This window comes from Camelina sativa, chromosome 1, assembly GCF_000633955.1.
Source record: "Camelina sativa cultivar DH55 chromosome 1, Cs, whole genome shotgun sequence".
NCBI lineage: Eukaryota > Viridiplantae > Streptophyta > Magnoliopsida > Brassicales > Brassicaceae > Camelina > Camelina sativa.
In genome coordinates, this window is record NC_025685.1 from 15,587,773 (window position 1) to 15,614,508 (window position 26,736).

Consider the following 26,736-nt stretch of genomic DNA (forward strand, 5'->3'; position numbering starts at 1 on the left):
TATATATATATATAGATAGATATATATGTAATTTTTGTTTGGCTAGATTTTATTAGTTTGGTTCTCTATTTTAAATTTCGGGATAGTTTTAAAAGGTTAAAATTTAAAATTTAGTTATTTTGTAAATTTAAAAGAGATAATTTAAAAATTAGAGAACATAAAAATGTATTTTCAACAAATGACACAGAAAAATTGGTATTTTGAAAATGCCCCACTATAACCGGACCAGTTTAACCTGAAATCACGGAATGCCCAAGTCACAACTGGAATCTCGTACCGAGAGAATATAATAAGAAAAGTAATTTGCCTAATTGTTCTCAAAACAGAATCATAAAACCCTAGAGCTAGAGACGATCGACCAGTTCGAACCTAGGTAATATATTATCATGTGTCAAGATATACTTAAAACCCCAGATTGTTAGTTCCGCATGATTGTGTGTGTCACTTGCAAGTTCTTGCTAATTATTTTTGTGTGTTACGTTTTAGGGTTTGAGTAATAATGGATGCTCAAGATGCAATCAGCCGTCTACCAGATGAGCTTCTTGGGTGCATCTTATCCTCCCTCTCCACAAAACAGGCAGCTTCAACGTCAGTGCTCTCGAAGAGATGGAGTGTTTTTGCTTTCGTTTACAATCTCGATATCGATGATCGTGATTCTGTGCGTGAGTCAACACAAGAGTGGCCTGAAAATTCTAAGAGGTTCACGGCTTTCGTTTCCAACTTGCTTAATCTGCAAGGCGATTCGTGTATAAAGAAGGTCTCTTTAAACAGTCATGTTGGTGTTGGAGATTGTCTTTGTTAGGGGTAGATCTTCACCCCAACAAAAGGCTCGGCCCAGAAAAAGCCCAAGTAAACCTCAAAGGGAAGAGAGGTACTTTGGTCTTTTCGAAGGACGAACCAACACAGTTTCCTATAAAATATGTACGTACGGCGTTTGAGAAATGAGACCGAAAAAGAAGGAAAGAATACGCCATAAAAGACCAGCTCTATCCCTCGTCTAAGTTAGGATCGACGAGCTATGAGCTCGTCTCTTGTGCTAAAATCTCATCGTTTTAACTCGTCTAATTCATGTTGTAGCCCGTCTTTTTGTGCCTTCGCACCGATTTATAAAGTGGACTTCGACCTCCTTTTTACCGAACTAAATATTCTAATTGCGACCGATTTGGACATCAACGGTCTTGATCCAGCTTGTGTTCAGAGCTGGATATGTAATGTGCTCAACCGTGGTGTTTGTGGATCTTGATCTGTTCATCACTTTCCTAGGAAAATTTCCGCGAGTGCTTACGTTGAACTTGATGAGCAATACATTGGTTAAGCTGAGCATAGGGCGTTTGTTTATAGTCAAGCTTCCTCATGATGTTTCTCTTCCTTTGCTTAGGAAATTATGACTTTACTCAATTGATTTTGATGGAGATCGTAATGTTGTTGAAACACTTCTATCTCGTTGCCCTGTTCTGCAGGAATTTGAGTTTGAGGAATTGAAATCTGAGAAGCACCTTCCGGTACAACTACAATGGTCGTCTCCATCTCTAAAGAGACTACGCGTCCGATTTAATTACGTCCGCGACATTTCATTTGATTTTCCTAATCTTGCATTCTTTGAGATTTCGTATGAAGTTGGGAGCAAGTTTCTAAAAGTTAAGTTGGATTCTCTCATTGAAGCTAGACTCAATCATCCTTCGGACGGAGGGGAAATATGGGGACCAATATATGCATGGAAATGCTCACAAGAATATGATACATCTCATCAATGCAATAAGTAACGTTAGGGTTCTTCACTTATCTAGTGTTTTTCATGAGGTCAGTCTGCTATACGTACTTCGACCTTTTTCATTCTTCTCACAATTTTTTTTTGTGTTGCTTAATAAAAAGAAAAGAAAAAAGATAAACTATGCTTGATTAGGAGTATGAGAATTGATGTGCATTATGGTGCGAGTTGCTTTAAAATATTGTGTGTTTTTGAGTGATGAATAGCTGATTTGGGGGGTTTTTTTTCGCAGCTGCTTTACTTCTCCTGTAAAGGATTACCAGTGTTCGATAGCCTTGTTTGTCTATCTATCGAAAGCGAAAAGAAGCGTGGATGGAGAATACTGCCACTTCTGATCAAAAACTTTCCAAATCTAGAAACTCTCATTTTTAAGGTATCTCATGACACGCTTAAAACATCATAACCGCCATAAATACTGATATGTGTATTATATCCGTAGATCTTGGTGTCCTTTATGCTTCAGGGTCTAAAGCACCGCATTGCAAAAGGTACTTGTGGGGATGTATGTGTTTGCTATGGCTCCAGGGAGAATAGATCGTCTTGCCTATCAACATCTCGAGTGAAAGTGCTGGAAATATCAGGTTACGGAGGAGAGAGTAGAAAAGATCTGAACCAAGTGAAGCATTTCTTGGCGAAACTGCCGTGTCTTGAACTGGTCAGAATAAGTGCTGCATATGACTTCACAGTGCCCAATTATATACTTGACCTTTGGACTCTTCCACGAGCTTCACCAAAATGCAAGATCGAAGTCATTCCTTGACCAAGACCTTTTTGAATCATGCACTCATAATTTTTTTTCGAAAAATAGTTAGGTTTCATTCCTAATGTTAACCCCTTTCTTCACTTCCTCCTTTTTAACCAATCAAAATTTTCTATACATTATTTCATTTATAAAATAAATCAAAATTAAATTAAAAAGCAAAATAAATTAAGGAAACAAATTTTGTATACTTTTAATTAAGGAAAATTATATTGGTTTGGTTTGGATTTTAAAATTAAAACGAAATTATGTGTCGGTTTGGGTTTACGAATAAGGTGATTAGGGTTTAGATTTTACAAATAAAATAAAATTATATGTCGGTTTGGGTTTACAAATAATGTGGTTAGAGTTTTGATTTTATAATTAAAACAAAATTATATGTCGGTTTGGGTTTACAAGAAGTGGTTCAGGTTTAAATTTTACAATTAAAATGAAATTATATCTCGGTTTGGATTTACAAATGAGATGGTTAGGGTTTATAAAAAAGCGGTTTGAGTTTTTAATTTTATAATGTATACAGATTTTGTTTTCTTATTTTATAAGAATTTGAATGAATAGCTTATTAAATGTATTATGACATGTCATATTCGTATTGGTTAAAATAAGAAGAAGTGAACAAAGGGGTTCACCTTAGTAGTGAACCCAAGAATTGTTTTTTTTTTAATGTAAAATTATATTCGGGAAAATTCCCTAAAAAACACCAATTATTTAATATTTGCCAGAAAAAAATATGAACATTTTTCGTTGTCAGTAAAATATGCAGATTATTTTTTAGTTGATAAAAAATACATGAACTATTATCTTTTTTCAATTTTTCCTCGTCTCTGTTACGACCGTTAACGGCATCGTGACGGCGTTACTATTTTTTTAAAAAATTCCAGAAAAATACACAAACTATTTATTTTTGCCAGAAAAATACTTTAACTGTTTTTTCTTTGCTGAAAAATACATAATTTTTCTTTGCCAAAAAATTATGTATTTTTCAGGTAAAGAAAACAAAGTTCATGTATTTTTCTGGTAAAAATAAATAGTTTGTTTTTTTTTTCTGGAATTTTTTTTTTAAAATAGTAACACCGTCACAATGCCGTTAACGGTCGTAACAGAGACATGAGAAATTGGAAAAAGATAATAGTTCGTGTATTTTTCATCAACTAAAAAATATCTGTGTATTTTTTTGGTAACGAAAAAAGTTCATGTTTTTTTCTGGCAAATATTAAACTTGTGTTTTTTTGGGAATTTTCCCAATTATATTCATAAAAAAAACTGGTTTACAATAAATGCAACGTCAAGCCCATTTTAAAATTTTAAGAAGATTACAAATTGCAGCAAGAAAACTCGTAGCTACGGGTTTGGAACCAATAGCGAAGCACCTCCATAAGCCGGGGAAGTCGTCAAGATGCTTAGGCGAGCATTCATATCTATTATGCCGATGAGTATAGGGGCTGGAGTTGGTTAGTCTGGTGAGGATCCCCATCACGCCGTCTGTTTCGTTAGATCCATAAACTATGACCAGTGAGCTGAAAAGTGTACCTCAATACAGAAGATTGTAAACATGGGGACTCCCATAGTTTTCTACAACATTTCTGTCACATTGTCTGTTAGTGGTATTTTTGAGAATTACTCAAAAATTATGGCTTGGATGTATACGAAAAAGATCATTGTTCCGACTGTAAACCACTAAACATCTTGAAAACAATATTATTCCCTATATTTATATATTTTTCATTACTCAAAATATATTTCAAACCAATGTATCTATTTCTTCTGTATATTATAAACATATAATCATCTTATTTTGAATAAAATTATATTCATATAGATAAAAATGTAAAAAGAAATGATCAAAATATCGTTATGCAAAATTCTTGTTCTAGCCTAGTCGTAGTAATTAATACTAATTCATGAAAATTATCAATTTATCACCCATTTTAAAATTAGTCATTAGTTTATATTCTCCTCCTCTCATCTATCTATACAAAAAAAAAGAGGAAACATACTTTTCCGACAAAAAAGCCAAGTCAGAAAAGTGATATCTAGTGTGATTTGTTGCAAATACAGTGAGAGATGACGTGTTGCTCAAGTGAACTGGAGACACTAAGCACAAACCGTAATTAAGACTGAAGCTCCTGTGAGGAAGAAGAAGAGAAAAGGCTGTTGTTACTTCTCTCCAAGCTACTGATTGACACGGAGTCATTATCCTCCACGTCGACCATCGCGAGGCTCAAGTGAAGCTCTGTGTTCGAATTTGGGTAAACCTCGTCATCGAAACAATCTTCGTCTTCTTCTACTATCTTCACCCATTTTGCTACTTCATCTTCGCATCTTAGCAGCTTCAATATCTGCAAAATTGTTATTGCATAAGTGACTAAAAGGTTAGAGATCTTGGCACAATGAATGGTCAAAAGCAGAGGATCCGACACTCGAATTCGATTATATGTCTTGCAAAATTATTGTAATTAACCTCTCTGATATTGGGACGATGAGTGGCTGCTCTTGTGAGACAATGTGTAGCAGCAAGAACCATCTTATGAAACTGATCCTCGTCGAAATTCCCAGAGATATTCGGATCCAAGAGCTCTTTTGCATTGCCTTTTTCGATCATTGGTTTTGCCTGCAACCCAAGTAATCTCTTTTAAAGTTTTCCAATGATGATTTCGTATGCTACAAGTAAACCAAACCAACACTTACCCACATGACCAAACTCTCTTGTCCTCTTGGGCTATCAGATGATATAGGAGTTCTTCCTGAAATGAGCTCAAGCAAAACTACTCCAAAGGCATATACATCGACTTTATCACTGACTTTTCCATACATAAAGTACTCAGGAGCTAGGTATCCAAACGTTCCAACCACGTCTCTTTGTATCGTGTATCGACAAGACTTTGATCCCCACATCGAAAGTCCAAAATCTGACAGCTATTCACGCAATAAAGATTTAATAAAAGGTTAAATCTTTATGAGTTTTCACGTAAATTACTTCACAAGTTTTGAATCACAATACCTGAGGTTCGAACTCATGCGAGAGAAGAACATTTGAAGATTTGACGTCTCTGTGGATCACAGGACTAGAACATTGGTTATGGAGATAATCAAGAGCTTCCCCTAATCCAATTGCTATCTTGAATCTCTCTTCCCATCTCAATACATGCTTACCTGAAGAAACTGAAACATTAGTTTACTCTTCTATAAAATTATGTCTCAAGATGATTAATTAAGAGAATAAAGTAGTATTGTACTAACATTGAAGAGTTTCCTCCAAACTCCCTCTGGATGAGAGATTGTAAACAGAGATTAGATCGTTGTAATGAACGCATACACCAATCAAAGGGGAGATGTTTGAGTGAGTCAAAGAAGAGATTATGCTCACTTCATGAACAAACTCCTTCACTGCTTCTTTAACAGATGGTTTCAAGATCTTCACCGCCACGGCTTTACCATCTTCAAGAAACCCTTTGTACACTTCGTTACATCCTCCTTTCCCGATTAGATTCTCTATAATCGAAACAAGAATCCGATAAAGTGGATGTTAACACAATAAAAACATAGTAGTGCTTCGTTAGTACCTGAAGAGAAATCTGATGTTGCTATCTTAAGAACATCATAGCTGAACCATCTGTTTATTTCCTTGAGTATGTCTTTAAGTTGTTTATCACAAAAGCTCGGTTGAGAAGTCAGATTCGGATGATGAGGAAATCGTTCAGGCAAGCTCATGACCCAATTGACAACTGATATTTTCCTAGTCTGTTGGTGAACCATTGGACTAGCTAAAGTGGCTGTTCTTAGCAATGGCCAACCCGGTTTCTTGTCTATTAACTCTACTGATGGAAGAGATAGCGATCTTCCTGAAATCTTCCTCTTCTCTTGTCCCATTGTTCCTGGGAGCTCTATGCATTTAACCATAGATTCTTCATACTTCAGTTGGCTTTCCTTGTCTGAAAATCCATCAGAAAGTTCAGAATTTGTTCTTGAACTCATCTTTTGAGCTGCAAGAAGAATCAAATTCTAAATCTGGTAAAACCGATTTCGATTTTGAAAAATGTTATTTAGACTTTATACAGAGTCAAAGATTCTGGTCATAAGGAGAACCAAACGAACCAAGAGGTAGTTGGTAATGGTTGGAACGTCTAAAGACAATATTCCCTCTGTGGATGGCCAAAACATCGGTTGTTGAAGGAAGCTCCTTTGCGCAGCCTTTAGCTATTTTTAGACTAATAAAAAAACATCTAAAAATCAATAAGAGAATATCAAAAACATTTATATAAGTTTCTACTTATAGATTTTCTCACCTTAATTTCCTTTGTTGTTTAACTCCAACAACAACTGACATAGCGTTGTATCTCTTCGCCTCTTTAACTAGAACCCCTAAAACTGAATTGCCCTTTAAAACTTCTCCTTTGAGCTCAATCTGTTCTCAAAAACGGTATACACATTGCTAACAAAATATTGTCTTTACGCAAACTAATCCCGGAAAAAGATCTAAAGATACCTTCTTTGTTGAGCAGAATCCACTGTAAAGTTCTAAGTACCGATCAAGCGATGACTTGCTTTTCAAGGCACGATCCGTATCAATCATAACTCAGAAAATAAATGCCATAAATCAAAATTTAGTATATAGAAACTTTTAAATAAAAAAATAATAACATGAATAGAAGAAGAAGAGCGTACAAGAAGTATAACAAACATGGACAACAACTACACAATCTCCATGTTCAGCTACTTCTTCAAGTGCCCATTTCAAGATCTCTTTGCCACTCTCATCAATTCGGATTCCAACCAATACAATGTTCCTCTTCTTCACAGTCACATGATCCACTTTTCTATCTTTCTCCACTGCCATTTTTTCTTTCTCACAACTCCTTTTTCTTTTTGTTTTGTGAGAGAAGATAGAACTAATACAAAAATGACAAAAAAAAAATATTAAAAATGTATCTATTTTAAAATCCAAATTTTATATTGCTTCTTTAAATACTCAAGTTGTAGGGAAGATGAAAAAATAGAAAAAATCAGAAACTTGATGTTGCAACAACTATCAGAAACAAACAAACAAAAAAATCCAGAGTATTGAGAGAGAGACAGTTGAAAATTCAAAGGACATTTAATTTATAAAAAAAACAAAGTTGGATTTTTACGAGACACGATGAGCATTAAGAGACAACATAGTATCACCTAAAGCCTTTGTATTATACTATTAAATTTTGTCTTTAAGACATAAATAAATTGATAGTTTTGCGTCCATGGGCCATCAGCATTTCTACCTGCCCTGCCACGACTAACAAAACAAGATTGACACAAAATAGAAAAGTAACTTACACTACTTGGAGGACCTTTGATATATACGTAAATGCTGATGATCTTCTTCTGGTTTTACTGTAGTTTTTTTTTTTTTTTTGAGATGTAATGAAATGATCAGGGAAGAAGAAAGAGGAGGAGAAGAAAGTGTCGGCGAGGAGAGAGTGATTAGAGAGATAGAGCGAAGCCAAAAAAAAGGGGCCAGTGAGCAAAAAGAAGACACAGGGGGACCAATTTTTGTTTTTTTTTTTCTTTCCAATTTACGTCCTTTTTTTACTTTTTAATTTTTATATTTTTTTAATATATAAAAGGCTATATTCAAGAAAAGAAAGGTGAATAAATGAGGTTTTTTTTGTGTGTTGTTTGTTGGTTTTATATGAATTTAAAAGAGTTGGTTAGGAGAAAGTGGCAAATATAGCGGGAAAAGGCATGAAATTAGTTGTTTTTAAAAGGGCCAAGTCCCCTCAAGTGAATATGTGTGTGTGGTCTCACCAGCTATTTCGGGGTTTAGAGCGTAACCAAGACGACCATAAAGCCTTGAAAGCTGCCTCCATTACTTATGGCACGGAAACGGCTTAGATAAAAAGGAGAAAGATAAGCAAAAAAATTAAAGAAACTATTTTATTTTTCCTGGCGTAAGTATATTTTTCTCTTTAAAGAAATAAAATAGAGAGGTATATATTAGCTATCTATGTCTATATTGTATATAATAAGTTAGAATGATTTCCGAAAAGAATGTGACATAAGAATCACGTTTTGACCACATATATATTGTGTTATTATGTACATCAACTACCAATAATTCATTCGACAATTATTCTGAATAAATATATACATATATATATATATATAATCAAAAATAATTCATTAGATATTCCTTTGCCAAGCAAAATATTATTTCCAGTCTTAGCCACTGCAAAATCTAATAATTTACCCATTGCGTCGTTCATGCATTTTGGACCAAGATGTTTTAGTCAAATTAAAGAAACATTGGATCTTCAAGTTCATGAGTGATCTTAATTTCCTAGTAGCTAAATCATGGACTGTTCCTGTTGTTTGTTGCTTAATTAGTCTACGTAGTGATCTTAACTTGAAGAAAAAACAGATCTATTTGTTCTCAGTGTCTCACTATGACAAATTGGGACATCTGGTGGACAAATGCTATGTCTTTTGTGGATATTCTCTCGTCACGAAAAAATTAAAGAACATTTCTAGCCATATAACATAGTTGAAATTTGATACTAAGTTTTCAGATCTATATTTAGCCTATAGCCATAGGTACAAAGCAAACAATAAAAACATTTTTGTCCAGTTTTCTTGTTCATATATATGCCTTTTAATATGTACGTAGCATGTAACACAAATTTAAATAAGTTGATTATTATGTAACCTATTAATCATATAAGTATATAATGAATACACTGTCTTCTAGGCATATAGTATTAATTGCATAGGCGAATATAGCATGTGGTAAGTTTAAGAAAGTATAGTTTGTGGTGTTTCTTTTAGGTGCAGTCTAACTTGCGAACATGTGGCTATCATTGTGTAATGTGAATCTATGGCTATGAGTCTATGACACTGGTGTCAGCAAAATTAGTTATGGTAGTTTGGTGGTGGGTATAATCAAATTATGTTGGACGCACCAACTACATGATCAATAAATACATAATTTACTCGTTAATCGCATATTTCAAAGATAAGTGTGTTTTCTAGTTTACAAGTTTTTTTTTTTTTTTTTTTTTTTTTTTTTTTTTTTTTTTTTTTTTTTNTTTAACATTCTCGTAAATAAGAAAATAAGAGTCGAAATGGATTTTCTACTCTTAAGGTAAAATAAGGTATTTCAAGTTTTCAACAAAGAAAATGTTCTGAATGGTTTCTAACTTCCTATTGCTAATGTATTTAATTTAGTTAGAACATTCCACATTTTTGTTGATCTCCTACATCTCAAAATGAAGAGAGTGTGGCCATCTGACATATAACAGATCCAATGAAGACCCCATAGAGTATTAAAAGGAATCCGTTGGGAATTAAACGCGATTTCGTAATCTTTGCTACTAGATGATGTCCCATGTTGTGTATGAGATTAAAATCATTATTAGGTTTTAAATAAATTGTAATCTCTATTTTAACACCATTTTAAATCTTTCTTCCAAACTTAGCACACATTTTTTTATTTTCCAAACTTAGCACACATTTTCTAATTTAAAAATACTAAAAATAATTAATTAAAGTATTTCATAAAAATATCCATCTTTATCGATGGTTCTTAAGTTTTTACCGACCAAGTGATCTAATCGGAGACGATAAAGCAGCTTCACCAGAATGAAAAATCGGATTACGGTGACAATGGGGAAGGCTCGAGCTTCAAGAGTAACGAATTGATTTGAAAACCATAGAGAATGAAGAGAGTGTAGAAAAACCGGGAAGGAAGTTAGGATGAGCGATTACGGTGACGACGATGCACATAATAGGGTTTTGTGCTGGGATTTGGAAATCAACATTTCACTATGCTGGTGAGTTTGACTATGAATGCAGTCTTGTTGATAAACACCGGCGATGCCAATTTGATTCTGTTGTTGCAGGTTTTAGATATCAAAATGATTGGGTAATTGATCAATGTGAAAGAGCTTTTGTACTTAAATCCGCAATGGATTTGATTCAGGATTGGTTTTGCAAATCTGAGATTGCAAAGGGGAAAGAAGAAGCTTGGATAGATGACCAACTGTTCATTACATGGAAGGACAAAGTTAGTAACTTCCGAGATGCTTCTTAAACTTGTAATAAGGTACATAATTAAAGCTTAATTATTCATTGTGTCAAGCTTCAAGTTTACATATATTTAACTCTTAAATCTTTTGTAATTTGTAGCTTCAACGCTACTTATGAAGTCTTGCTCACAGCCAACACTGCTTTTCAGAAGCCCATCCCTCTAGCTGTGAGTTCCTCCTACAATAATATTCCATATAAACATTTCATCTTCTGCTTCAAGTTGGTTTTCTTCGTCCGTTTCCTTCAACAATAATCTCTTGTCGTAGCTATCAAATATCTCATGGTATTAACTTTTTCTTTGCGGATCTGGAAAAAATTGCAGAAAATCCACCATTTTCTGCTTGATATTTGGCATGGGAATGGTCTGTCTCACTAGGTTACACAAAGAGGTGATTCTTAGTATTTCTGGTACAAAATTTAGTTGCAAGCTCTAATGATCAAAATTTCAATATCTTTTACAAGAGACTCTGGTTTTTTATGAACATAGGTGTTTTTGAAAATCTCTTCCATGTCAATTCACCAAAAACAAAGAAAGGATCGATCATGCTTTTGTTTAATTATCTTATTCTGTAAGAGATTTTGACTATGCCATTTCGTTGTTCACCACCATGTGATGTTTTGTATTAAAGATTTGGATATTTTGCTAGGTAGCTATGTTTTCACCGGTAATCATATAAGAAGAATCTGAATCAAACATTCAAGAAGGATTCCCAAATATTTAGGAAGAACTGAATGATGTTTAAGAAAAATCCTTTACAATTCAGGATGACTTTCATTATATAAAAAAGTGAGCTATTTATCCTTTACAAGTATATGACCAACACTAAGCGTTAGCTAAAACACAATAAACCATCATCAACAATATCTAACCACCATCATAAACAGACCATATCCGCTTACTAGAGATTGTAAAAACATTAATTCAAATTCAGGAAGGATTCTCAGATATTTAGGAAATACTTTTTGAATTTTAGGAAGACATTCATTAAGAAAAAATATATATAAAAAGAGATTTGTGAGTTGATACATTACCCCTTACTAATAGAGTAATCTTGTGATAATACATTGGGACAAAAGATAATTAAAAACATTTAAATACATATTTCTCTAAGTTTAGGAAGAGGTTCATACTGTTTAGGAAGGATTTTATGATGTTTAGGAAGATGATATTGAATTTTTTGAAGGTCTTCCTAAACATCTGAAACCAACATCTATGTGGCCAACTTTGGATTAACAATTAGTATGTCTCTGAAAATCGTCAAACTCTTGATGAATATAACCATTAGCTGTCGAACATCATGCTGCATCACAAATATGTCATAGTAGCCAATGCACAAGGGATATCAGTGAGCTTTTGTTGTAACATCTTCATGCTTTTAACTTGGTGATACATGAGCCTTAACGTCTTCTATGGGAGCAGTAATTAATTTCAGTTGTTACTGGAAAGCCATCCACATTTAGACCAAGAATCTGGTGAAATACTAACACATATAAGCATATATATCAGCCTCACATTCATCAAATTAGTAGCATCGGTAGCTTGTGATCACAATCATCATACTTTCTAGAGCTTAAATCTTGTTCGATTAGAGTATCATGAGAGAAAAATTCAGCACCAATCCTCACGTGTTGCCTCCTCATCCTCATCTGCACCTAATGAGCTTCTCGTCTATTCAAATCTCTCACCTATAGCTTCTTCTTGCCATAACTACCCTCACCTTCTCCACAAGTACATGAACAACACTCCCTTTTCTCTTTTTCCTTCTAACACCGATCTCATCGAGAAGCTCATCCTCCGTGGTGCCACCCACGTCCTCGCCGTCGTTGTTTCTCACGAATGCCTCCGAACTCGTCAGATTCAAAGCATGAATCTAATTTCATCTGGTCTTACTACTCTTGCAATAGCTTGGATTGGTTGGTTACTAAATTCCCAAATCTAAGGTTCGATCTCTCCTTGATTTACCAATCTCGCAGCTTCTTCAGGTCATTAAATCAACCATTCCAGTTCTCTATCTCGGGATTGATGTCGGCGGTTAGGACTGGCTCTTAATTTTGGTGTGGCGATGAAAGCTTCTAACGTTACGGTTGACGACGACAATGACCTTCAATGCACCGTATAGTGAAGCTTAACTGCAAGCTTCGCCGAAGAAGAAGAATATGAGGAAGAAGAAGAAGAAGATCTGAGATAGGAATCTTCACTGTAAGTTTCACCGGAAGCTTCACTACAAGTTTCGTCGTCGATGGCGAAAAAGCTTTAGATAGATTAATGTCTCTGTAAAAAATTAGAAGATAAAATAATAATATATTTTTTAATGCTATTTTTGGAACTTTAGGTAAGATGTGCTATATTTGTCTACAAATCTTAGTTTAGTGCTAATGTAGGGAATTTCTCATTTCATAAAGAGTTTTGTTTTAAGTTTTTTCTTACTTTTTTATGTTTTCTTTCACAAACAGTGTTATTTTGTGCTTTCAGTGATGGTTTTAAGACTAAATCTCCTTTTCTTCTTGTTATTTCAACTTATTAATTAGAAAGATTTTTTTTTTAAAATGTATTTATAGAGATTATTGTAGAAATTTGTACGGGGACATATTATAAACATGTTACATATAGTTGGAATGTACAAAATTTAAAATTTAATTGGGGGGGGGGGGGGGNGGGGTCAAAATCATATTTTACCTAACTATTGCACCAAAATTTAACAAAAAATAATGTAAAGATGATTAATTTTCAATTTTAAAGGGGTGGTCATTTGACAGCAAGTGGAAACATGCCAATATGTCACTCTTTATGAAACATATTGAGTAATATTTTTATTTATAATTAAAAATAGAAACCACACTCTTTTTGAGTGTCCTAGTTCGCGATGTATCTGGGAGATGTCTCCGGTATCGTTAGCCGCGGATGGCTTTCCCCATGATTCAATATACTCGAATTTAGATTTTATATTCTGGCGAGCGTCGTCCCATTTGGGGGTTTCAGATATAGCCTTCCGTCTACCTTGGATTCTATGGTCAATTTGGAAGAATAGAAATAAAAAAGTTTTCCAGGGAACAGAGGCAGGGCAATTTGATAATTTAAATCAGGCGGCTAATGATAAATTACTTTGGGAGGAGGCCAAATCTTTCTCGGAGAGATATCTGTATTCTTCGCCATTTTTAGAGGTTAGGGATTATAACATCCGCGAACCAAAACTCTGAGTTTTGGGAATGGGTGACGATCGACACCAAGAGTGGTATTGGTCGACACCAGTTATTTATGGTTCGACCAGTTCAACTTAATTATCGATTTGGACCGGTTTGGTTTAGAGAAAACCATTGAACCGAGATATTAAAGTGAGAAAACGACCTAGGTCGTTTTTTTGTTTTGTCTCACGCCGTTTTTGAGAAAACAAAGAGAGAAAAGCGTTCTTGAGGTTTTGAGAGAGATTGGTGAGATTTCTTGGTGATTCTTGAGAGATCTGGAGCTAGGAGGGTGCTAGAGGCTTGTTGGGAGTGAGGTATTCGTCATTGTTGGTCAGAAACTTCTTGCAAAGAGGTGAGTGCATGACCGTGGTTGATCTAAGCCTGTGATTCCTTGTTCTTGCTTGTTTGTTGCTGTTTTTGTGTGTTTTCTTGCTGGGATTGATTGCTACAGGTTCCTAAGGACGTATTTGGCTTGGGTTTTATGTATTTGCGATTTGGTGGAGTTTTGGGAGCGAGATTCGACTCTCGGCTTCGTGCGGGTTGCGGTTGCAGAGGTAGTGTCGATCGACACCACTTGGTGTCGGTCGACACCAGTGAAGCGGCATCGATCGACATTGTGGGGTAGTGTCGGTCGACACTTGGCTGTTGTCGGTCGACACCTCCCTTCCAGCGAGATGACGTTTTATTCCCTGGTTTGTATGTTTATTTGTGTTGATTGTTTGGAAATTAGGATTACAGTTACTTGTGTGTATAGCCCAGTAGATGGGAGGATTGCCTCACTGAGTGTTTATCAAATACTCATGCATCTCAATTTGTGTTTGTGGTGCAGGTAAAGGGCAAGTGTGATCGTGGAATCAAGGCAATGAAGAGGAGGATGTTCTAGGGACTCGATTGGTTATTGTCTGGCATTGCTAGGTTGCTAGAGTTGGGTCATTAGAAACATTGATAGGTTGCTGGTTTTGTGTTTCCTGTTGTTTGGTATTTGGATATTGTTTATGTTATAACATTGGTTTATTATTGGTTATTGGTATTTGTTATTTTCCGCTGTTCGTTGTGATTGTGGTTAGGTGGCTAGTGGGTATGGGACCACTAGTTATAGTTTAGTTATTATTTTATTTATTATTTTTTAAAAAAACGGGTTGGATTGTTTCAGTTTGGCATCAAAGCCCTTACGGTTCTAGGTTTGGGTTCACTAGGTTTCTGTTGTTGATGTTGGGATTGCATGTCTTGATTGATTATGTGAGTTAGTCAATGGTGTGTGGCATGGAGTCCCAGAACATCATCTTCGAGCCTACAATGTGATTCCACGGTGAGTTTATGTTTTTGTGTTATGTTAATTGCGTGCTTAGCCTTCTATTCATGGTAGTGCCGATGGTTAGACAGGATGCTGTTGCTGGTTGTGGTCGTGGACGCGGACGTGTTCGTGGACGCGGAGTGGTCGTGGACGCGGACGTGGTCGTGGACGCGGACGTGATCAGGGTAGGGGCAGAGTCATAACGGTTAGTGAGACTGCAAACAAGAGTGTGACAGCAGAGGGTGTTGGCGAGTCGCAGGGTGTCCAGGGAGATTGCATGAGTGTGGCCGGAGGGGGCGGTGTTGATGCTCCAGTAGTCGGTGATGCTAGGGTTCCAGTTGTGGGAGTCCCAGCGGGTGGAGTTCCTGGGGTCGATCTTGCGGGCTTGTTAGCACAGTTGATAGAGCGGTTACCGGGTGTGGATGCAGGAGTTCATTCTCGTTATGTTAGCTTGCTGAGAGAGATGAGCCATATAGGTACCGAGCGGTTTTCGGGAGGTACTGATCCTACTATTGCTGATGCGTGGAGGACGAGAGTGGAACGTAACTTCCAGTCTCTCAGATGTCCTGAGGAGTTTTGGGTTGATATAGCGGTTCACGACATTACTAGGGATGCTTAGTTGTGGTGGAGTTCTGTGGCTGCTAGGAGAGTGCATAGGGAGATGTCTTGGCCTGACTTCGTCTTGGAGTTCAACTGCAAGTAGTTTCCTAGAGAGGCACTAGATAGGTTGGAGGTGCAGTTCCTTTTGCTAGCTCAGGGGACTCGGTCATTGCGGGAGCTTGACTTGGAGTTCAGTCGACTTCTGAGGTATGGGGGTCGGGATATGAAGTCTGAGGAGGCTCAGATCAGGAGGTTTTTGAGGGTCCTACGTGATGATTTGAGGGTTCACTGTAGAGTGCGGAGTTATGCTACGCATGCAGAGTTGATTGAGACTACAACAGAGATCGAGGAGGACATCCGGTCACAGTCAGTGGTGGTTAGTCCAGCAGTTCAGCCTAAGAAGGTGGAACATCATGGAGGTTCTAGCAAGGGCGGCAAGCCTGCATAGGGAACCAAGAGGAGGTGGGAGGTTACGCACAGGCCGAGTGGTGCGAGTTGCTTCGGTTGTGGGAGCAAGGATCACAAGGTTGCTAACTGTCCCAAGAGGAGTGCTCCGACGGCAACAGCTCATGTATGCTATCACTGCAGGGAGCCAGGGCACATCAGGCCCTTGTGCCCCAAGTTGCAGCCGGTAGCAGCCGGTGCAGCTGGGAGGGCAGCAGGTGACACGGATTGAGCATGCGCCACAGGTTTACACGATTACAGAGGCTGGTGGAATTAGTGTCGGGGCGATCATAGATATAATTTCTAGTACTCTGTCTTTGTGAATTCTTAGTAAGTTCAGATTTTATGGTTGCCTCTGATAAAATGTTAGGTTCTCAACACATGAGGTTTGTGTAGGGGCCTTGTTGGTGGGCGGGTTTAAGTCCCATGTTATGTTTGATTCTGGAGCTACTCATAGCATCATTACCCTGGAGTGTGTAGAGAGTGCGGGTATCAGGGGAGATCCCGGAGAGCGTGCGGGAGTTGTTAGAGTTGCTGGAGCCAAGTTTATGAGAGTGATTGGACGGGTGAGAGGTATTTATATTCAGATCGTAGGAGGGTCGTGGCCAGCGGATTTTCTTATCAGCCCTGTGGAGTTGTATGATGTCATCTTGGGGATGGATTGGTTGCATCGGCATATGGTTCATCTGGATTGTCATCGGGGTAGACTGGAGTTTTATCGTTCAGGGGGGGGGGGGGGTTGGTTTTTCAGGGGATTAGACCGACTTCAGGGAGTCTCGTGATCTCGGTCATTCAGGCTGGGAAGATGATCGAGAAGGGCCGTGAGGCTTATCTGGCTACTATATCTACTCTAGAGTCAGTGGGGAAGTCTACAGTTAGCGGTATTCAGGTTGTGGAGGAGTTTGAGGATGTGTTCCAGTCATTGCAGGGATTACCACCATCTCAGTGTGATCCTTTTACGGTTGAACTGGAACCAGGGATGACGCCGTTATTCAAGGCTCCTTACAGGATGGCTCCAGCAGAGATGGCAGAGCTGAAGAAGCAGTTAGAGGATTTGTTGAGCAATGGATTCATCCGTCCTAGTGTATCACCGTGGAGGGCGCCGGTTTTATTCGTTAAAAAGAAGGATGGGAGTTTCCGCTTGTGTATTGATTACAGGGGTCTCAACCGGGTCACTATGAAGAACAAGTACCCTCTTCCGAGGATCGATGAGTTGTTGGATCAGTTGAGAGGTGCTACTTGGTTCTCCAAGGTAGATCTGGCGTCGGGTTATCATCAGATCCCGATAGATGAGGCAAATGTGAGGAAGACTGTTTTCAGGATGGGGTATGGGCATTATGAGTTTGTGGTGATGAGGCAGATGTGAGGAAGATGTGAGGAAGACTGTTTTCAGGACGGGGTATAAGACGTATGAACAGCGTGTTTCAGGAGTTTCTGGACGTGTCTGTCATCATTTTCATCGACGACATCCTGGTTTATTCTAAGAGTCCTGAAGAGCATGCAGTGCATTTGAGGGCAGTACTGGAGAAGCTGCGAGAGCAGAAGTTGTTTCCTAAGTTGAGCAAGTGCAGTTTTTGGCAGCGTGAGATGGGTTTTCTGGGTCATATTGTGTTTGCAGATGGGGTTTCTGTAGATCCGGAGAAGATTCAGGCTATCAAGGATTGACCTAGACTGCAGAGTGCCACAGAGATCAGGAGTTTCCTTGGTCTGGCAGGTTACTACAGGAGGTTTGTGCAGGGGTTTGCGAGCAGAGCACGTCCGTTGACTAAGTTGACAGGGAAGGATGTTCCTTTTGTTTGGTCATATGAGTGTGAGGAAGGCTTTGTAAGCCTCAAGGATATGTTGACTACTACTCCAGTGTTGGCTTTGCGTGAGCAGGGAGAACCATGTTGATACAACATGGGAAGGTGATTGCCTATGCTTCGTGGCAGTTGCGGAAGCATTAGGAAAACTATCCTACTCATGACTTGGAGATTGGTGCAGTAGTTTTTTCCCTGAAGATTTGGAGATCTTATCTTTATGGTGCAAAGGTACAAATGTTTACAGATCATAAGAGCCTGAAGTATATATTCACTCTGCCTGAGCTGAATTTGAGGCAGAGGCGGTGGATGGAGCTGGTGGCGGATTATGATTTGGAGATAGCCTATCACCCTGGTAAGGCTAACTTGGTTGCTGATGCTTTGAGTCGGAAGCGGGCGGCTTCGGCTCAGGAGCAGGATATGGAGTCTCTAGTAGGAGAGATTAGTGCGTTGTGTCTGTGTGCTGTTTCACAGGAGCCGTTGGGTTTGGTGGCAGCTGATAGAGCAGATCTGTTGTGTAGAGTGCGGTTGGCTCAGGAGAAGGATTTGGGGCTGATGAATGCCTCAAAGAATGTTGGTTCAGAGTATCAGGTTTCGGCTAATGGTATTATTTTGGGGCATGGGCGGATTTGTGTGCCTAAGGATGAGGAGTTGAGGCAGGAGATCCAGAGAGAGGCTCATCCGACCATGTTCTCTATTCATCCAGGAGCGACTAAAATGTACCATGATCTCAAGAGGTACTATCACTAGGTCGGGATGAAGAAGGGCGTGGCTAGTTGGTTTGCGAGGTGCGATGTGTGTCAGTTGGTGAAGACTGAGCATCAGGTACCAGGTGGATTGCTGAAGAGTCTTCCCATTCCAAAGTGAAAGTGGGATATGATTACTATGGACTTCGTGGTAGGTTTGCCAGTGTCCAGGACGTTTGATGCTATTTGGGTCATTGTGGACCGGTTGACTAAGTCGGCACATTTTCTGGCCATTAAGCAGACTGATGGAGCAGCGGTCTTGGCTAAGAAGTATGTGAAGGAGATAGTCAGGTTGCATGGGGTGCCAACGAGCATTGTGTCTGATAGGGATTCCAAGTTCACTTTGGTGTTCTGGAGGGCATTTGAGGCAGAGATGGACACTACGGTGCATATGAGTACAACTTATTATCTCAAGACAGATGGACAATCATAGAGGACGATCCAGACGTTGGAGGATTTGATGAGGATGTGTGTGCTCGATTGGGGTGGCCATTGGGCAGAGCACTTGAGCTTGGTAGTGTTTGCTTACAACAACAGTTACCAGGCGAGTATCGGGATGACTCCTTATGAGGCTTTGTATGGGAGTCCGTGTCGTACACCGTTATGCTGGACTCAGGTGGGGGAAAGTAGAATGCACGGGGCAGATTTTGTTCAGGAGACCTCAGAGAAGATTCGGGTTCTCAAGCTTAACATGAAGGAAGATCAGAATCGGCAGAGGAGTAATGCCGATAGGAGGAGGAGAGATCTTGAGTTTCAGGTTGGAGATAGAGTGTACCTCAAGATGGCCATGTTGCGGGGTCCAAACAGGTCATTGACTGAGACTAAGTTGAGTCCGAGGTATTGGGTCCGTTAAGAGTGATTGAGCGGGTAGGACTAGTGGCATGTAGACTGGAGTTACCTGAGGTTATGCGTGCATTCCACAAGATTTTCCATGTGTCTATGTTGCGGAACTGTCTCCGTGAGGATGACCAGTTTTTGGCTAAGATACCTGAGGATCTTCAGCCTAACATGACTTTGGAGACGAGACCAGTGAGGGTGCTCGAGAGGAGGATCAATGAACACCGAAAGAAAAAGATTCCTTTCATGAGATTCCTTTGGGACTGTGATGGTGTTGAGGAGCAGACTTGGGAGCCAGAGGTGAGGATGAAGGCAAGGTTCAAGAAGTGGTTCGAGAAGCAGGTCGCGACATGAACTTGTCTAGCCTGGTCCCAATTGTAGTCTGTGGCTGGAGCGTGAATGGAGTATTCCAGCCCATCTCTCTTGTTTACTTGGTCGCGTAGAGGTGGTTTCTTGTGCGAATAAGTAACAAGATGAGGTGGTGTTCGGGGGTACAAAATTTCCGCGAGACGGTAGTCTGAGGGAAACTTTCCTGAAATTGAAGTTTATAAAGTGGAAAGTTTTATGTGAGTTCGAATTTTTTCCATTTTATTGTGGTTGTGAGCCTTGGAGAGGCTAGTGTGGCCTTTGTGGTGGGCTTTTTAGCTGTGTGTGGCCTTTGTGGTGGGCTTTTTAGCCGTATGTGGCCTTTGTGGTGTGTTGTTTAGTCATTGTGTGGCCTTTGGGCGGGCTGTTTAGCCATTGTGTGGCCTTTGTGGCGGGCTATTTAGCCAATTGTGTGGCTTTTGTGGCGGGCTGTTTTGCCAGAGTTTCCTGTTTAGGAAAGCCTTCGGGACAAGTGGTTTTCGTGACAGTCCTTCGGGACGAGTGGCCTTGGTGGTGGTACTGTTTAAGACATTTGTTTGGCCTTTGTGGCGGTCCTGTTTAGGACATTAGTTTTGCCTTTGTGGCGGTCTTGTTTAGGACATTTATTTGTTCTTGGTGGCGGTCCTGTTTAGGACATTTGTTGGCCTTTGTGGCGGCCCGTGGGGCAGTAAGATGATCCTTGTGTGGTCATGAGGTATTCCAGTGAGGGGATATGTAGTTGGTAGGAAATTGTGTTGTCTTAGGCCCGATGAGGAGCCAATATTATGGCATGCATGCTTCAGCATGATGAGGAGCCAATAAAAACTCAAGGTTTAGGCCTATGAGTAGAGGAAAGTCCAAAAGTCGAGAGCAAATAATGCCTGGAACGTGAGTCTATCGCTTAGAGTTGACCTTTCGTAGATCGGTCGGAGGAGTGCGGGCCGTGGAGACGGTTGCACGAGAGTCCTTGGCAGATGGTTGTTCGAGATTCGAGGACGAATCTATGTTGGTGGGGGAGAATTGTAACATTCGCGAACCAAAACTCTTAGTTTTGGGGATGGGTGTTGATCGACACCAAGAGTGGTGTCGGTCAACACCAGTTATTTCTGGTTCGACCAGTTTGACTTAATTATCGATTTGGACCAGTTTGGTTTAGGGAAAACCATTGAACCGAGATATTAAAGTGTGAAAACGACCTAGGTCGTGTTTTTGATTTGTCTCACACCGTTTTTGAGAAAACAAAGAGAGAAAAGTGTTCTTGAAGTTTTGAGAGAGATTGGTGAGATTGGTGATTCTTGAGAGATCTGGAGCTCGTAGGGTGCTAGAGGCTTTTTGGGAGTGAGGGATTCGTCATTGTTGGTCAGAAACTTCTTGCAAAGAGGTGAGTGCATGACCATGGCTGATCTAAGCCTGTGATTCCTTTTTCTTGCTTGTTTGTTGCTGTTTTGTGTGTTTTCTTGCTGGGATTGGTTGCTATAGGTTCCTAAGGACGTATTTGGCTTGGGTTTTGAGTATTGGGTGATTTGGTGGAGTTTTGGGAGCAAGATTCAACTTTTGGGTTCGTGCGGGTCGCGGTTGCAGAAGTAGTGTCGATCGACACCAGTGAAGCGGCATCGATCGACACCAGTGAAGCGGCATCGATCGACACCAGTGAAGCGGCATCGATCGACACTGTGGTGTTGTGTCGATCGACACCAAAGACAGTGTTGGTCGACACTTGGCGGGTGTCGGTCGACACCTCCCTTCCAGCGAGATGATGTTTGTTTCACTGGTTTGTATGTTTGTTTGTGTTGATTGTTTGGAGATTGGGATTACAGTTGCTTGTGTGTATAGCCCAGTAGATGGGAGGATTGCCTCACTGAGTGTTTATCAAATACTCATACATCTCAATTTGTGTTTGTGGTGCAGGTAAAGGCAAAGTGTGATCGTGGAATCAAGGCAATGACGAGTAGGATGTTCCAAGGACTCCATTGGTTGTTGTCTGGCATTGCTAGATTGCTTGATTTGGGTCATTAGAAACATTGCTAGGTTGCTGGTTTTGTGTTTCCTGTTGTTTGGTATTCGGATATTGTTTATGTTATAACATTGGTTTATTATTGGTTATTTATTGGTTACTGGTATTTGTTATTTTCTGCTGTTTGTTGAGATTGTGGTTAGGTGGCTAGTGGGTATATGGAACCACTAGTTGTAGTTTAGTTATTATTTTATTTATTATTATTATTTATTATTTAAAAAAAAAACGGGTTTGGTTGTTTCAGGGGATCCCTTTCCTCGTTGCCAGGTTGATGGATCCTGGAAAGGCTCGGATCCTTTTGAGGGTCTGGGTTTGTGATATTGTAATAGTGAGGTTCAACGCTTCTCCTGGGAGCATGGAGTCTCAGACGCAGCCCTACATCCTTACACGCGGAGTTACAAGCTTTGATTTGGGCTATGGAGTCCAATGTAGGAGCAGATTGTCTTGCTCGTTCTTCGAGATCTTTATCTTCTGAAACTTTTTTTGTAAACTATCATGCTCCTATTTGGGCAACCAATCGTGGAGTTTTCTTGTAATTTCTTATAATGTTTGGCTGAAAAAAAAAGTAGAAATAAAATTTAATATAATTAATATAATAAATATGAATTTTCTTTTTGCTTGTTTAACAAATATTTCAGAATTTACATTACATCTGTTGTTTACATTAAAATATTTTAAAATTTCTATTTGTATTATTAATAATTTAGTAGTTCAGAAAAATAGATAATTTTTAGGTACAAAAGATTGAGGAATAAGATCTTTGGTAAAATATTTAACAGAAAATAAAAACAATCTGTTGACAAATTTTATGGAATCACACCATAAAAAGTTAGACCAATATTAATAGTGAACAACACTAGCATTTAGTATAATTCTAAAACCAATTACTTGAATGAATCTAAATTCTTCTAAATTGAATAACACTGAAATTCTAAATTCTTTCAAATTCTATAAAATTTTATTTGTATCCTACGTTCAACAACCCACAATATAACTGAAATGATACTTCTAGTTCTAAAGTGGGTTTGAATTGAGATGCCAAGCCTAAACCACCAGCTTGAATTCCTATAGATTAATAAAATGTTACAATTTATGGAAATATATATTTTTGTGTGCTTTAAAAATCAAATTTTATATTTATGGTTAATCGAGTAACTATAACAATTTTTCATTATCTAATAATCACTAATTTTAAATATATTGTGATTTTTTTTGGGTACTAAGTTTATTTATAATGATAAGGGTTATTGTATCATTCCTTTTTAATAACACATAGATTAATGTAGAATTAGAACGTATATTCCTATTCGGTTATCAATATTTCTATTTTGAATGAATAATCACACTAAATGTTAAAATTAATTAGTTTACATACTTAGACATATATAAATAATCACACATCATGATATCCCCTAATTTGTTGTCATTTTTATATTTATTTATGAATATATATAAATCTTTATTTATCGGGAATTTTCATTTAATGAGTTGGAGATAATCCAGGGGTAATATATTTTTCTTTTTATAATCAATTATAATAACTATTGAAAGCTTGTTATTTAAATTATTATGGTAATAATACTAACATAAAAAATAACATTTTTTATATGATTTTGTTAATAAGTTATAGTTTTAATAAATTATATGTTCTTTATTTTTATTAATTTTATATGTTTTTATAGCCTTTTTAAGTTATTTCTTAAAAACAATATAACTTTGACTTGTATATTTGTAAGTAAATTTTAGTGAAATTTTCACTTAAAATAATATGTAATTATTTAATTAGTTTTAATATGTGATATTTAAATTTGTGTGAAAATTGATGACATATCTAATTATTATTCAGTTAATTGTTTTAATTTAAATATAATGACATGTTGATGTAATTAAGTAGAAAATTAAAGGTTTTTTTGCTAAATGTGTTTCGAGCTCTCAGGCGGCGATACATCAGTTTTTTCGAGAGAGTGCTTCTCTATTAATATATAAAAGATAAAAGATTCGACTTATTTTATTATTATTACAAAATAATACCAAACCAAAGGATGACGGAAACAAGAGGAGTTGTGTGTTTTAAAACAAGGCATACTTTTGGGTCCAGCTTCGTGCCATGGCTTCATATCTGGTCTTGTCAGTTTTGTATATGTGAGCTATCTCTGGCACCAGAGGATCGTCAGGGTTTGGGTCTGTAAGAAGAGAGCATACCGAGAGAAGCACCTACAAGACCAAAATGTTTAACAGTTTGTATACGCGTATATATACCAAATTAAAACAAAAACTGATGGAGAAAATGAAAATAAAGAGAATTAAATAAACATATATTTATATCAAGAACTCTGCTCCTATATAAATATAATTTCAAACCTTACAGATGGTGAGGGCAGGGCTCCATTGGTCTTTGAGAATGTCCAAACATATGTTTCCATTACTGTTGATGTTCGGGTGAAACACTTTGGTTCTGAAGACAACCTGCAAAATATCAACCAAACATCACGTCAAAAAGAAAAAGATAGAAACGATAGTAAGAATCAGAACTTTATATAAACCATTTGGAGAACAATCATATCATGTTGAATTTGGACTTTTTTGGGCGATTAATCTATATATAATAGCAAACTGAATAAATGCCACCAAAGATTGTGTTTTTTCATCTTACCTTTTGGATAATTTTCTAAAAAAATCTGTAGAAAATTTAAATTGTGTGTTTTACAAAAAGTTGCGATTGTTCATTGTAACGATTTTTTTGTAAAGTTGCATCTATTCATTGTAGAGTTGTGTTTATTCGAATATTTGTATATTTTGAAAAAATATATATATATATATATATGTTTGTTTGAGATGTTTTCATTTATTTGTCATGACACAAAATAATATAAATTTTCAATCTCTACATTTTTTACAGCTTCCTAAATTATTCTCTAGCATTCATGCTTTTAATTTTTTTTTATAAATATACATAGAGTTTTTTTCAACACTTAGATGGATTATATAGTGAGTTTTTGAATGTGATATTTCAATATGTTAATAAATATGCATTCTATTTAAAAGCAGTTTATATAGTTTATTATTAAGTATAAGTGCAGACAATTACGATTTTTCGTAGTACCTTTTCGTAATTTTTTTTGTTTATTTTTTTTTTTAAATTAAACAGTTGTATCCGTTCATTATAGAGTTGTGTCTTTTCACTATATTTTATTCATATTTTTTCATCACAACTTTTTGTCCTAATAGGTGTGTCTATTTAAATAGTCATGTCTTTTGAGCTTTCTATGTATTTGTCTCTTCATCAATAACTAACAAATCATTGTTCGTTGAAACAAATTTTCCGTTATATGTTCAATCTTAAGAATTTGAATATTAATATCTAATTTTTAACGTTATTCTATAATCTAACTAAATTTTTAGAAATGATTATATCAATATAGAAATTTAATAAAACTTACTATAGAATTTACAGTTGCGTATATTTATCGTAACTTTTTGTTAAAAACTATTTTAATATTTAATTTTTATTTTGTTTTTAAAAGTTATGTATTTTAATTTTTTTTGATACAGTTTAACTCATTATTAAATTTATTTTTAATCATAATTATTTAATAAAAAATTATATTTACTCATTACAACCAATAGTTCAATATTCTCATTTAGGACCACTTTATCATAATGATTTTTTTAGTTGTAGCTCTTTACCATAATTCTTCATAAAATATCTTATATATTTATAATACTTTAAACAATGTATTTTTCAAAGTTGTCGTTTATTCTTCAAAATATTTTTTTTTGTTTTATAAGTTTTCATTTTGATGGTTAAGTTTTTAGTAACAGTTTATGTTTAATATTTATATATTCAAATTATTCTATTACATTCAAATAATTTTATGATGTATAATTTTAAAATTTTAATTTTTTTCTAAAATACTTCCCCCGCGACATCGCGGGGGGTCTGAGTCCTAGTTTTATTTAAAAGGAGGCTAAAAAAAGTTTCCGTGTTGTGGAAGTAATTTACCTTGGGAGGTTTGAAAGGATAATCGGGAGGGAAATGGATATTAACAAGGAAAACACCGCCGGAGTACGGACTTTCGTTCGGACCCATTATGGTAGCTTGCCAGTGGAACATATCTTCTCCCGTTGGACCTAAAACCCCGCCAAACCAAGGAGAAAGAAAATATCAAAAATCTTTAGAAGAAATATCAAAAATCTCTTAACTTTTTAAAATACATTGCTTATTGTATTAACAAGAAACTGTGAGCCTCTACCTGCACTGCATGATACAGGAGGGTCTCTTTGCAACTCCTTAAGTTCTTTCAATATCCTTCTCGTTGCCATCGGGTTGCAGATTGGTTAGTTCAAGGGAAAATAGCGTTTAGAGAGACAATGAGGGATATTAGAAAAAAAAATTATGTGTAGAGAATAAGTAGTGAGAGGTGTGTTTTTAAAGCGTGAACCGTTAGCAAAGATTGTTGATTCTCTTGCAAACAAGATTGCTTGCACTCAGAATTTATTTCATTTATCATTGTTTATAAAAGATGTGCCATTTTAAAGTTTCTTTTTAGCCGCCCACTTTGCCCATAAAGGTGATGAAGAAAGATCCATTCTTTTGTTCTGATTCTGAAAGAGAGACCTGCCTTGAAGTGGATGGTCTTACATGCTAGCTGCAATATACCATATATATTGAACGGTCTTTAATGGGACTTGGTAAAGTTCTTGTTCTTCATAAAGAATCTAAGAATCAGAATATCTTAACATAACAATCGTTATTAATTATATCCTTTGTTCTTAGTTTTCTTGTCCACGTTCATTGGACTTACAAAAGTAAATGCTCAAGTTTTACAGCAAGTCTGATCAAATTAAACTGACCAACTTGGAAATAAAAATATGTTNTTGGTTAGTT

At 37.1% G+C, this 26,736-nt stretch overlaps 2 protein-coding genes, 1 long non-coding RNA gene and 1 pseudogene across 7 annotated transcripts; 2 read left to right on the plus strand and 2 right to left on the minus strand.

The window, feature by feature from the left end:
- Positions 500 to 2,528, plus strand: LOC109127063 (annotated as a pseudogene).
- On the minus strand, positions 4,408 to 8,113 carry LOC104791879 (receptor-like cytosolic serine/threonine-protein kinase RBK1). Of its 4 annotated transcripts, none has more exons than XM_010517894.2 (11): positions 7,839 to 8,113; positions 7,194 to 7,417; positions 7,015 to 7,103; positions 6,815 to 6,933; positions 6,624 to 6,736; positions 6,092 to 6,460; positions 5,769 to 6,020; positions 5,530 to 5,681; positions 5,217 to 5,444; positions 4,990 to 5,139; positions 4,408 to 4,867 (listed from the first exon to the last, which is right to left on the minus strand). In XM_010517894.2, the coding sequence occupies exons 2-11, from the start codon at positions 7,363 to 7,365 to the stop codon at positions 4,640 to 4,642; spliced, it is 1,872 nt and encodes a 623-aa protein (XP_010516196.1). In that variant the 5' UTR covers positions 7,366 to 7,417; positions 7,839 to 8,113; the 3' UTR covers positions 4,408 to 4,639. The 4 variants fall into 4 exon arrangements, with proteins under 4 accessions (XP_010516196.1, XP_010516187.1, XP_010516178.1 ...); XM_010517885.2 differs by having other exon boundaries at positions 6,092 to 6,511; positions 7,015 to 7,088; positions 7,839 to 8,110; XM_010517876.2 differs by having other exon boundaries at positions 6,092 to 6,511; positions 7,839 to 8,110.
- LOC104791897 lies at positions 9,877 to 13,217 on the plus strand. Of its 2 annotated transcripts, XR_768971.2 has the most exons (5): positions 9,877 to 10,330; positions 10,480 to 10,602; positions 10,686 to 10,752; positions 10,909 to 10,975; positions 11,074 to 13,217. It is a non-coding gene; the product is annotated as an uncharacterized LOC104791897 (long non-coding RNA). The 2 variants fall into 2 exon arrangements; XR_768969.2 differs by having other exon boundaries at positions 9,881 to 10,330; positions 10,909 to 13,217.
- Positions 23,752 to 26,335, minus strand: LOC104791908 (ubiquitin-conjugating enzyme E2 29-like). The gene is made up of 4 exons (XM_010517919.2): positions 26,102 to 26,335; positions 25,852 to 25,979; positions 24,210 to 24,314; positions 23,752 to 24,062 (listed from the first exon to the last, which is right to left on the minus strand). The coding sequence occupies exons 1-4, from the start codon at positions 26,169 to 26,171 to the stop codon at positions 23,919 to 23,921; spliced, it is 447 nt and encodes a 148-aa protein (XP_010516221.1). The 5' UTR covers positions 26,172 to 26,335; the 3' UTR covers positions 23,752 to 23,918.

Excerpts from the sequence above, each read along its gene's own strand:
- LOC104791908 (XM_010517919.2), bottom strand. The coding sequence starts at position 26,171 with ATGGCAACGAGAAGGATATTGAAAGAACTTAAGGAGTTGCAAAGAGAC. Across the intron at positions 24,315-25,851 it reads ATCCTTTCAAACCTCCCAAG|GTTGTCTTCAGAACCAAAGT; the intron begins GTAAATTACTTC and ends GATATTTTGCAG. Across the intron at positions 24,063-24,209 it reads CTGCCCTCACCATCTGTAAG|GTGCTTCTCTCGGTATGCTC; the intron begins GTTTGAAATTAT and ends TTGGTCTTGTAG.
- LOC104791879 (XM_010517876.2), bottom strand. The coding sequence starts at position 7,365 with ATGGCAGTGGAGAAAGATAGAAAAGTGGATCATGTGACTGTGAAGAAG. Across the intron at positions 6,512-6,623 it reads CCATTACCAACTACCTCTTG|CTCAAAAGATGAGTTCAAGA; the intron begins GTTCGTTTGGTT and ends TTCTTCTTGCAG. Across the intron at positions 5,445-5,529 it reads CGCATGAGTTCGAACCTCAG|CTGTCAGATTTTGGACTTTC; the intron begins GTATTGTGATTC and ends TTGCGTGAATAG.